The sequence below is a fragment of the Misgurnus anguillicaudatus genome, chromosome 12 (assembly GCF_027580225.2).
Source record: "Misgurnus anguillicaudatus chromosome 12, ASM2758022v2, whole genome shotgun sequence".
Lineage (NCBI taxonomy): Eukaryota > Metazoa > Chordata > Actinopteri > Cypriniformes > Cobitidae > Misgurnus > Misgurnus anguillicaudatus.
In genome coordinates this window covers 12184459-12196183 of record NC_073348.2, presented here as the reverse complement: position 1 = coordinate 12196183, position 11725 = coordinate 12184459, and the positions used below count along the sequence as shown (strand labels likewise).

Here is an 11725-nt window from a genome sequence, read left to right as displayed (position 1 = left end):
TTCCAGAGCTTAGGGGGCTAAGTAGGAAAATGACCTTCCACTTTTAGACACTTTTGATAGTCTAGGGATAATCAAGAGACCAGAATTTTGCGACCGTAGTGTGCGTGATGGATTGTATTCTGATAGTAATTCTCTAAGATATGAGGGTGCTAGGCCATTTAAAGCTTTGTAGGTGATTAGTGATATTTTAAATTGTATGCGATATTTAACTGGTAGCCAGTGTAAAGATGCCAGAATTGGGCTTATGTGGTCATACTTTTTAGATCGAGTAAGTACCCTTGCGGAAGCGTTTTGAACTAGCTGAAGCTTGTTTACTTGATTTGCATGGCATCCCCCGAGTAGCGAGTTACAATAGTCTATTCTAGAGGTCATAAAAGCATGGATAAGCTTCTCTGCGTCAGATGTAGACAGTATATGGCGTATTTTCGAGATATTTCTAAGATGGAAGAATGCTGTGCGGCAGACGTTGACGATATGACTATCGAAGGATAAGTTGCTGTCGAACATCACACCTAAGTTCCTAACCGTGGAAGATGGCACCACAGTGCAGCCATCTATGTGCAACTTGTAATCTGACATATTATGTTTGTAGCGATTCGGTTCAATAATAAGTATCTCTGTCTTATTGGAGTTCAGCTTAAGAAAGTTATGTGCCATCCAGTCACTAACATCGCTAAGGCACTCTGTTAGCTTAGAAAACGTGTGTGTTTCGCTGGGATGTGAGGAGATGTAAAGCTGGGTATCATCCGCATAGCAGTGAAAACTTATGTTATGTTTCCTGATAATGTCTCCTAGAGGTAACATGTATAACGAGAACAGGATAGGACCTAAAACCGAACCCTGCAGTACACCGTATTTAACCAGGGAGTGATATGACTCTTCCTCGTTTACATAAACAAAGTGATAGCGATTGGTTAGATACGACCTAAACCAGGCTAGCGCCTGACCACTGATACCAACATAGTTTTCTAGTCTATTGAGTAAGATTGTATGATCTATTGTGTCAAAGGCTGCACTAAGGTCTAGTAATATAAGAATTGAGATTTCACCACGATCGGATGTTAATAGGAGGTCATTTGTAACTCTAAGCAACACTGTCGGAGGTCATTTGTAACTCTAAGCAACGCTGTCTCTGTGCTATGGTGGGGCCTGAATCCTGATTGGAACTTTTCATATGTACTATTATTTGTCAAGAATGTGCGTAACTGGCTTGCCACTACCTTTTCTAATATTTTCGAAAGAAATGGGAGATTTGAGATTGGTCTAAAGTTATTAAGCTCTCCTTGATCAAGCTGTGGTTTTTTAATCAGCGGTTTAATAACTGCTAGTTTGAAAGCTGTTGGAACGTATCCTATTTCTAGCGATGAGTTAAAGATATTTAGAACCGGGGTTGACACTACAGGGAATACCTCTTTAAGCAGTTTTGTGGGAACGGGGTCTAATATACAGGATGATGATTTGGATAATGTAACTAGCCTAGAGAGCTCATCTATTGTAGTAGGTTTAAATGAATCAAGATGTTCGTATGGTAGTCTAGTGTTAAGTGAACTAACGGGTAGAGTGGTGGCTGCCTGGGTAGCTACGATGTTTTCCCTTATAGCCGTAATTTTGTTAGAAAAGAAGTTCATGAAGTCGTTACTATTGTGTTGAAGTTTACTACTGGTTTCTGTTTGTTCTTTATTTCTAGTCAGTTTTGCAACGGTGCTGAAGAGGAAACGAGGGTTATTATGATTCTCATTTATAAGCTTGCTAAGATAGGTAGATCTGGCGGTTTTTATAGCCTGTCTGTATTGTTTAACACTCTCTTTCCATGCTGCACGCCATACCTCTAACTTTGTGCTTCTATAATTTCTTTCCATTTTCCTAGTTGCCTTTTTGAGTGCTGCGGTGTGATGATCATACCATGGAGCTGGCGGTTTTTCTTTGATTCTCTTTTTTCGAATAGGAGGAACGGCATCCAATGCGTTAGAACAGACATTGTTTAGGTTTTCTATTACAATATCTAGATCGTCACAGTTATCTGCTACATGTTTAATTTGGGACAGGTCTGGAAGAGTGCTAATAAAGCTATCTTTAGTGGTGGAAATTATTGTTCTGGCTAATCTGTAGCATGTTGTGGATTGAGTGATCCTATCTAGAAGTACAGTGTATGACACAAGGTAATGGTCAGAAACTGCATCACTCTGAGGTGATATTTTGATGTCATTAATATTGAGCCCGAGTGACAGAATTAAGTCTAATGTGTGCTTACGAGTATGCGTTGGCCCTGTCACGTTTTGTCTAATATTGAGAGAATTTAGAACATCCATAAACGCACGTCCTAGTGCATCTTTTGGGTTATCCACATGAATATTAAAATCACCAACGATAAGAGCTTTATCTACAGTGACTACAAGCTCAGACAGGAAATCTGCTATTTCTTTAAGGAAATCTGCATGGTGGCCCGGAGGTCTATAGAGTGTAGCTAAGGCAAAAGAGATCTGTTTGTGGTTACGATCTGTTATTTCAATATTTAACAACATTAGTTCAAATGATTTAAATTTTACTTCAGATTTTTGGTTTACTTTAAAAATTTTGTTGTATATTGTAGCTACACCACCCCCTCTCCCCTTTAATCGAGGTTCGTGTTTATAATAATAGTCTTGTGGGGTGGATTCGTTTAAACTAATGTAGTCGTCTGCTTTAAGCCAGGTTTCTGTTAAACAGAGTGCATCTAAGTTTTGGTCTGTAACTATTTCATTGACAATAGGTTCTTTATTGGTAAGCGATCTAATGTTAAGAAGGCCGAATTTTAACATTCGAGGTTCATCTGTTAATGTATTGTTTTCTAATTTTATATAAATCAGATTTGTACCAGATGTGGCAAGTGGTGCTCTGTATTTATTTGTTCGGGGAACAGATACAGTTGAAATGTGTTGATATTTTGGTAAGATTGACTCGAAGTGCTGGGATATGAGTGATCTTGACATATTACGGCAGCTAACAGACGGACGGTTAAGCCGATCCGTCTGTTTCCTGACTTGTACCCTGGATAGTCAGACTGTCTACATTATATTGCAGTTAATCTGTAAGTGTCAGTGTTTAAAAATGGTTCAGAATGAAAAACTGCTATGAGATGGCTGGACCTCATACTACAGTATCATATTATTGACAGAAATAAACACTTCTGGTAAGAAATTACAAAATAAAGAATTTTTTTTAAGAGTGCTATCTGAAAGTATATACTAACAACCATTATAATCATAGAAATGCATCAGTGTCTCCTCTTTAGCCACAAAACACATGTTTTTAACACATGCAATTATAACAGCCAAAGAAAGCTGAAAGCTAAGATTAAGACTCAAGAGTCCAATTAAAACAACCACTGATCACAATAATGGTGACTTTAAATGAAACAGCCAACATCTAATCCTAAGTTAAGAAAATAACTCTACAAGTAAGATCTAAAATGCAATTTCAGTTTTCAAACAGAGATGGTGATAGAGAGAATAAAGTCACAGATTGTAGCTTTTAACTCTCTCCGGTGTTACTTTTTTAACACTCTGGGGAGTGGACCTTTATAAACACTGAGCAGTGTTAATTTAACTCCCGGGATTTTGCAGTGTATCATTATTTACAGGCCCCCAAAATACTCTCCAGCATTTGTTGAGGACTTTACAGAACTGTTATCAACGATTTCCTCAGAGTTTGACTGTTTTGCTATTGCTGGAGATTTTAACATTCACATAGATAAGCCAGAAAGCATTATGGCAAAAGATGTCACAGCTGTTTTAAATACTTTTGATCTGACTCAACATGTACATGGACCCACACACAATCGTGGACACACTCTAGATTTAATTATCAGTAAGGGTGTAAACATTTTATCAATTGTTTTTAAGGATGTAGCACTGTCTGATCATTTCTGTATTTTCTTTGATATATTGATCTCTCCTACTATTGAAACTAGATCTGTGTCTGTTAAAAAGAGATGCTTAAATGAGAACACCAGTGTGCTGTTTATGAAGGCTATATCTTTAACACCAAGCATATCTGCAGACTCTGTTGATTTTCTCTTTGATTCATTTAATTTGAAAGTTAAGAGTGCAATCGATGATATTGCTCCTGTGAAAGTCAGGAAGAAGAATGGCAGGCAAAAATCACCTTGGAGAAACTCAACAGCGGTGCAGAATATGAAGAGAAAATGCAGAAAAGCTGAGCGCATGTGGCGCAAGACAAAACTTGTAGTCCACTATAATATATATAAAGACAGGCTTCGTGCTTTCAGTGTGGAACTAGGCAAAGCTAAACAGACTTTCTTTTCAAATATTATAAACAACAACATAAATAACACACGCACTCTTTTTGCTACTATAGACAGACTAACAACCCCCCTAAGTCACATTCCAAGTGAAATGCTCTCAAACAGCAAATGTAGCGAGTTTGCTTACTTCTTCTCTGAGAAAATCAATAATATCAGAAAGGTGATCAGCACATGCTTGAGCTGCGCCGGGTCAGACAAGTTAGACCACAACATCAGAAAGTAGTTACGATGTCTGATTTCGAAGCAGTTGATGGTAAAATTTTGGAAGAAACAGTACAGCATCTTAAAACATCAACCTGCGCCCTTGACAGACTCCCAACATCTTTTTTCAAAAGTGTCTTTAACTGTTTAGAAGCAGATCTCCTAGAAGTGGTAAATTCATCTCTTAACTCTGGGACTTTTCCAAAGTCCCTTAAAACTGCAGTTGTTAAGCCCCTCCTAAAAAAGAGCAACCTAGATAACACTGTATTGAGCAACTACAGACCAATCTCAAATTCTCCTTTCATAGACAAGCTCATTGAAAAAGTTGTTTTCAATCAGCTGAACAAATTCTTAATTTCTAATGGTTACTTTGACACTTTTTAATCTGGTTTCAGACCACACCACAGTACAGAGACAGCACTCATAAAGATAATAAATGATATTCGCCTCAATACAGACACAGGCAAACTATCAGTGCTGGTGCTACTCGACCTCAGTGCTGCTTTTGACACTGTCGATCACAACATACTTCTTGACAGGCTGGAAAACTGGGTCAGGCTTTCTGGGGTGGTCCTGAAATGGTTCAAGTCATACTTAGAAGGGAGATGTTATTATGAAAGTATAAGTGGCCATAAATCTGAGTGGACATCCATGACATGCGGAGTCCCGCAAGGCTCAATTCTTGCGCCACTCCTGTTCAACCTGTATATGGTCCCACTGAGACAAATAATGAGAGAGAACCAAATTGCCTATCACAGTTATGCAGACGACACTCAGATCTACTTAGCTCTATCCCCTAACGACTACAGCCCCATTGACTCCCTGTGCAAATGCATTGATGAAGTTAACAGTTGGATGTGCCAAAACTTTCTTCAGTTTAACAAAAAGAAAACTGAAGTCATTGCGTTTGGAAACAAAGATGAAGTTCTCAAGGTGAATGCATACCTTGACGCAAGGGGTCAAACAACTAAATATCAAGTCAGGAATCTTGGTGTGATTCTGGAGTCTGACCTTAGTTTCAGTAGTCATGTCAAAGCAATAACTAAATCGGCATATTATCATCTAAAAAATATCGCAAGAATTAGATGCTTTGTTTCCAGACAAGACTTAGAGAAACTTGCAACCTGGTCTCATGGGAAATACGTACCTCTGCACACTTTTTTGCAGCGCCACAAATATGTACCAATGAGTACGTATTGCTACAGTTTTGAAACACAAACGTCCACTGGGGTCGCTAAAGAGAATAACTGCATGTGACATTACGATTGACATTCAGAGAGGTATCGCGTTATCCTGAAGTGGTTTGTGTAAGTGATTTACATTGTTGTTTTAATGAAACATGTTGGCTTTAATGATAAATGTTAGAATCGTGTGAGTGTTCATGATGTCAGTAGAACAGATAAGCGAATGCCTGGGGGATGTCTACGTTCAGTTTACGTATTCTGCAGACAGTACGTAACAAAATTAACATCCAAATTAGCCGAGTAAGCTTATAATGCAAAATGCAGTCTCAATTTTTTATTTATTTAGCCTGTTCCTAAACTGATGGACATGTTTGATATTATACAGTTATTAAAATCGCGTTAATCCGCGAAAGAGACACTGGCCGTTTCTCAATCTAAAGGCTGCAGCCTGCGGAGGTCGCATATGCAGGGTGCATACGCCTGCTTTATTTAGGTTAACTGACCATTACATTCGCACGTCAGAGGCATATAACAACAATTTAGAATTAACTAAGAATAACAGTCAACTTTATAATTGTTAATATTCTGAAACTTGACGTGTGCAGCCTATAAATGCGACCTCCGGAAGCTGCAGACTTCGCATTGATACACGGCCACTGCCTAGACGACCCCGTGAGCACGTGCGGCGAGACGGAGCGGAACGCGCAGGGTTTCAAGCGAATTAAAGGTCAAAAGCCTACACAAATAACTTGATTACCGAATTTATTTGGTAATTATCATCGTAAACACAGTCGGTTATGTCTTAAGATAATGTAAACATTAGAGGAAGCGTTTTTGAAACGTGTATCAGTAGGCTATATGGATATACCCAACAACTAATCAATAATAAGACGTTTCGATTTCTTATAATTTGGCTTTGGCTGCATTACACTATAGTTTATTTTTATTCTTTTTACAAATGTAATGAACATAAGGACTAGATGTGTTGGGATATTTAACATGTCATTTTAATTATATTATGCTGAAATGAACGAAATGACTCGAAATAAGATTTGTTCATTTTGCTGCACGAGACTCAAAGATCGAGTCAGTAAAATGATCCGAACTTTCCACTACTAACGTAAATTGACAGTAGCAATATGACTGCTGCAATCATTAATGTTAATCAAACAAGAAAAGACACAGATAAAATCACCAATTTTGAACACATCCATATAACAAATGCAAGATATATTGCATTACTTTCAATGCATTAAGGTTAATCTGCGTTTATACTTTAAGAACTACAGATCCCATGAAGCTGTCAACCAATTAAGTAACGTTACATGTTGCCATAATATGTCCATGTGTCCAAAAGTGTAAGCTTAGGTTTTTTTTGTTGAACAGTAAAAAACCTACATTTACATGTAACCAAAAGCCTTACATCACCAAATAATGTTATGTGTGCTTGCAGGGTCCTGCTACATAAGAGTGACTTTTCATCTGAATTAAGGAACCGCAGGTTAGTCTTTCCATGTAACACCAACTTATGCCATAGCCATGATTGCATATGAGAGGATATTACTACATTTATTTGTGTATTGTACCTGCATTTGAATGTAGCAACTGCACCTGCCACAGAAACAATGGAACTTGAGCTGATGAAACCTGCCCATGTGGCTAGGCTAGACAGTACCACCTTTATAGTAACAACCTAGTTTTAAAAAAGTTATAATGTTATAATTGGGCCCCCTTTTACTGGATCACGCGTTACAAAAACTAGTTTTATAAAGGTTTTAATGTCTTTTTGTACTTCACTTTAGAGATGTCAAGAAGCACTCCATGAAAGTGACGAAATACCTGCACAACTTTATTGGGAGTCTCTACTGCGTGGATAAGCACACAGGTTCCCAAGTGTGCTTATCTATGTGGTAGAGATCCCCAATAAAGGTGTGCATGTATATCGTCACTTTGTAGGCCAACCGACCTATGAGGATTTTCACATAGGCTTTTGGATTATTGCTAAAAACAAGCTCTGTGTTCAACAAAAGTTAATGATACTGAAATGTTTTGTCCATCTATAGTTATCACAGATGAACACAACTTTTATGAATTGCAGTCGCCAGAAGTAAAAGGCTATAAACGAACTACACAGTCCGACAAATTCAATGTCACCATCACTAAGCTTCTGACAACGTTTTTTAGTCTTTATCTAAAAACATTTTCCCAGAATGGGAAGTTCTTATTTGAGCCATATAAACAAAACACCGTTCAAAAAATCCACAAAAGGACGAAATGCTAACTCGCTTCTGCGTTTTGTCCTAAAACACCACTCTATTTACAGTTTCAGCAGTAGAAACATAAGCAAACAGCTTTTGTGGAACAAATGTAACTTCTGGTGAACTAAACAAAGAATCAGTAACAACATTTTAGAGTCTGATAACAAAAAGATTATCTTAGTTCAAATCATAGATAAGGCGTATCAAAAACTACACTGAGCTAACGTTACTGTGTAAAATGTGTACTATATAATGTATACAATGTTAACTACAGATCGGCTACCAAACCTCCTTTTACATAGCGCTAATCCATAATTGCCATCTCCCCTCGTCTTTACAAAACCAAAACATTTGTTATTTTCGACAATGTATTTGTTTCAGAGTTTAGTTCAGAGTAGGAAAACAAACGTCATACAGTAAAGGATGCCTCTCACCATAACCATGGACATTTAACCCTCCAGGATGTAGAAACCACTACCTACATATTTTCATTGGTTTTTATGTGTACTTTGTTTTTTGTGGCTCTTCAGGTGTTAAAAACAAATGGCTGAGAAAGGGTCATCTGATCAGCATACACCAGAGAAAACTATGGAGGAGGAGTTATTTCGGGATCTTGATGAAATAATGGATGATTTAAAGGAGATACAGGTATTTTGTATAAAATAAAATATGATCCATGCATTCTGCATCAAGCAGAATTTGATGTGTGTATATACTGTATATAAAAAAGAAAATGAATCATTAAAATCTGGTACTACCACTCTTTGTATTTTTTGCATTTTTTGTAATGTACTTTTTTATTCTGATTCGTGTTTTTGTTCTATCTCTTAAAAATGTATATTCTGAAGTCATTGTTCTACCTCTTATGTTTGAGTAATACAGAGTGAGGAAGGAGTCAAAACGCCACCTAAAAAACGGAAAAACAAGACGACTGATCCAAAACTGAGGTGGAAAAAGAGAGACCAAGAGGGACTCTTGGTCTATGAAAAGCGCAAACCAAAGACTGGTATGTTCTGATGTTTTTGATCCTTTCATTTTTACTAAGTATTGTGTAATAAAAAAAATTGTTTTACTCTAGACCAATGTAGAAGACAAGTGACCTCAACCATTGCCTCTGCAAGTAACCAAGAAGTTGAGCTCGGTAAGCATTTTTGTTTTTGTTGATTCCATGTACCATCATATGTTCAACCAAATACTGTATATCTTTGACATGTATACCCTTAAGTCTGTCTATACTAACAGACAGGTAATTTTGTAAAATACATTTTCATATGAGCTGCTGAACAGTGGAAAATATTTTCCCCCTCCATTCCCTAGAAGTAATCTCATTTTGTGTTAATTTGCATCTGTTCTGTTCTTTGTATGCATGATACTTCATTTAAAATGTATAATTCTAGGAACTGCAAGCACATCTGAAGCCTCAACTACCGAAGAACATTTTGGAGATGTAGATGCTCAACGGGTTATTGGTAAGTTTACCTTAAATGTTTTACCCATCAGAGCTGTATCACTGTCTTCATAGAGTCCCTCTGAATGAATAAAAGTGCCAACATTTTATGTTAAATGTACAAATTTGCTTAAAAAATGTAGGTGTAGCACTTGAGAGATTATTTGTTTCATGTCTTTTTAAACAACATAAACTGAGTTGGTGCTCTTGGTTTACACGCTTGTAACTTGTAAGGAATTTTTTTGTAGATTTACAACTACATCTACTCCAGGATGCAATGGATTTTGATGAACCCAGATCAGCGGCATCTCATGATTGGGCATTGAGGCAAACCTTGTCTGAAGAACGCTGGAAGGAAGCAAGGCCAAAACTCCTTGACAGTTTGCTTGCTTCAGACTATGTGCATCATGGTCTTTGTGATCACTGCAGCTTGAAAGAAGCAGTCATAAGGTGTAAGGACTGTTTGCCGAAACCCTGTTACTGTGCGCAGTGTGATGTTTCTACGCCTCAAAATCTAGTCTTTCACAACAGAGAGTCTGTTATAGATGGGTTCTATAAACCTCTCCCACCATCAACTGCTGTGCAAGACCTCAGTGGCAAAAAGGTGATATATGAGCAAGGTAAGAAGTACTTGAAATCTTAAAAACATATTATTTATTAAATTTTCGTATAGTTAATATGTTTCCTTTTATCTAGTGTGTTTGCTGCCCGTTATACAACCTGACAAAATTTGTGATTGTGGCCTTCAAAACCTGTCTGTTGTTGCTGGACGATCAGTTGTACTCATCTGTATAAATGGTATGACTCGCAGTGTTTTTTATTGTATTCGTCTATTGGCTTTACCTGCTGACAGATGTCTGAAAAGTATTAATGTGTGTACCATTTTTTTTTTTTTAATCTTTGCAGGTCGCTATGACATGTTCCTTCCAGTAATGAATTGCAGAACATGTCTTGCATCATGGACACCTGAGGTGGGGGACCTGCTGTGTAGTGGTTACTGGCCAGGCACTGTTGGGTTTCAAACCATATACCAAGTAGACCTTTTCACATCTTTTGAGGAATTGAAGATCACTGCACCTGCGCTTTCAAGACAAGCATTTGTGAAAATGTTACAACAGCGGTCACAACAATTTGGAAGGGTAAGACTTTGGAAAGACATTTATTTTCTTCACTTATGCAAGTCTAACTGGTATGTCATTGTAGTCAAATTTTCATAATTTCAGAGTGGTAACATTTGTGGCGACGTCTTCCAAAAAGCTTTCCTCGAATGGACATATTGTCGTCATGAAAGAGAAAAACTCTGCGGCATTGATCACTTCTCTTGCCCAGCTTGCACCCCAGATACAGTTGCTGTGTCTGCAGATGGAAACAGAAAACTGTATAGATTCAGCAAAACAAAGGGGTATATTATTATTGATTACACTGCAAAATTTGTTGTGAATATATTTGGTCATTAACACATTTTCTTTATGTAGGGCAGAGGAACAACCTTTTTTTGATGGAGTATTTCTGGCCAATGACAAAGATGTAGCAACATTTGTTGATTGTATCCGTGAGAAGACCAATCCAGTAAGATATTTGTCAAAACTCTTGCTATGGTACACAGTGAATCAGGATATACGTTTTGTTTATTTGATCTGACACTGTGTTACAGGTACATGGAAAAGGCATCTGTGGAACATCAACATGGGCTGCAGCCAGGGAGACCTCTAAGAAGACAAACGCAAAATGTGATGAAGAGGGCCTAGAGGTGGCAGTTTGCAGACACAGCATATTGCTTAGAAGTCTGAACATGTTTAGGGGGGAGATATTTGCATACCCTCTGTTTTTGCAAAACGAACTGGAGACAAAAACCAACTGCAAGTTCTTCTGCACGGACATCATGTGCCGTTATTGGCCCTATCTGCAAAAGGTGGCTCAAGCATTCCCAGAAATGTAAAACATGACTCAGATGAAGCCATTTCTCTCACTAATGCATGCAAAGGGGCACTCTACAAAATGTGAGGTAAATGTATATTTTCAAACAATATGATAAGGCCTTTAACATTTTGACGTCCTTGAACTTTAGTTTGGACATCTGGTGTGTATGTTGTAGGTGCAGTGGGGTGGCAAAAACCAAACAAGGGCAGGCGCCACCCTTGGTGAAGAAGTCGCTAACTACAAAATGCATGAGTAAGGCTGGTAAGTGGTCCTTTTGTAAAGTTCTCATGTATTGTGCTTTGGTACCATTCTAATTGTTAAAGCAGCTTACTTTGTGGTAATTGTTTTTTCATTCATTATACTTGACTAACCACTAGTTAAAAAGCACATTTAATTCTTTCATCATTTCAGC

At 37.7% G+C, this 11725-nt stretch overlaps 1 protein-coding gene across 3 annotated transcripts; it reads left to right on the top strand.

The window, feature by feature from the left end:
* Positions 1-7075: 7075 nt before the first annotated feature.
* On the top strand, positions 7076-11574 carry LOC141369009 (uncharacterized). Of its 3 annotated transcripts, XR_012372467.1 has the most exons (12): positions 7076-7189; positions 8477-8594; positions 8829-8952; positions 9025-9087; positions 9344-9415; positions 9642-10013; positions 10090-10191; positions 10300-10532; positions 10617-10795; positions 10869-10962; positions 11048-11398; positions 11489-11574. XR_012372467.1 is itself a non-coding variant. In XM_073873974.1 (11 exons), the coding sequence occupies exons 2-11, from the start codon at positions 8490-8492 to the stop codon at positions 11330-11332; spliced, it is 1629 nt and encodes a 542-aa protein (XP_073730075.1). In that variant the 5' UTR covers positions 7076-7189; positions 8477-8489; the 3' UTR covers positions 11333-11479. The 3 variants fall into 3 exon arrangements, 2 of the variants coding, with proteins under 2 accessions (XP_073730075.1, XP_073730076.1); XM_073873974.1 differs by lacking the exon at positions 11489-11574 and having other exon boundaries at positions 11048-11479; XM_073873975.1 differs by lacking the exon at positions 11489-11574 and having other exon boundaries at positions 10651-10795; positions 11048-11183.
* The last annotated feature ends 151 nt before the right edge of the window (positions 11575-11725 follow it).

Bases quoted from the DNA above. Each gene is read 5' to 3' on its own strand.
- LOC141369009 (XM_073873974.1), top strand. From the start codon at position 8,490: ATGGCTGAGAAAGGGTCATCTGATCAGCATACACCAGAGAAAACTATG. The intron at 10,192-10,299 runs GTATGACTCGCA...TAATCTTTGCAG, and splicing joins TGTACTCATCTGTATAAATG to GTCGCTATGACATGTTCCTT. The intron at 10,796-10,868 runs GTATATTATTAT...TTCTTTATGTAG, and splicing joins AGATTCAGCAAAACAAAGGG to GGCAGAGGAACAACCTTTTT.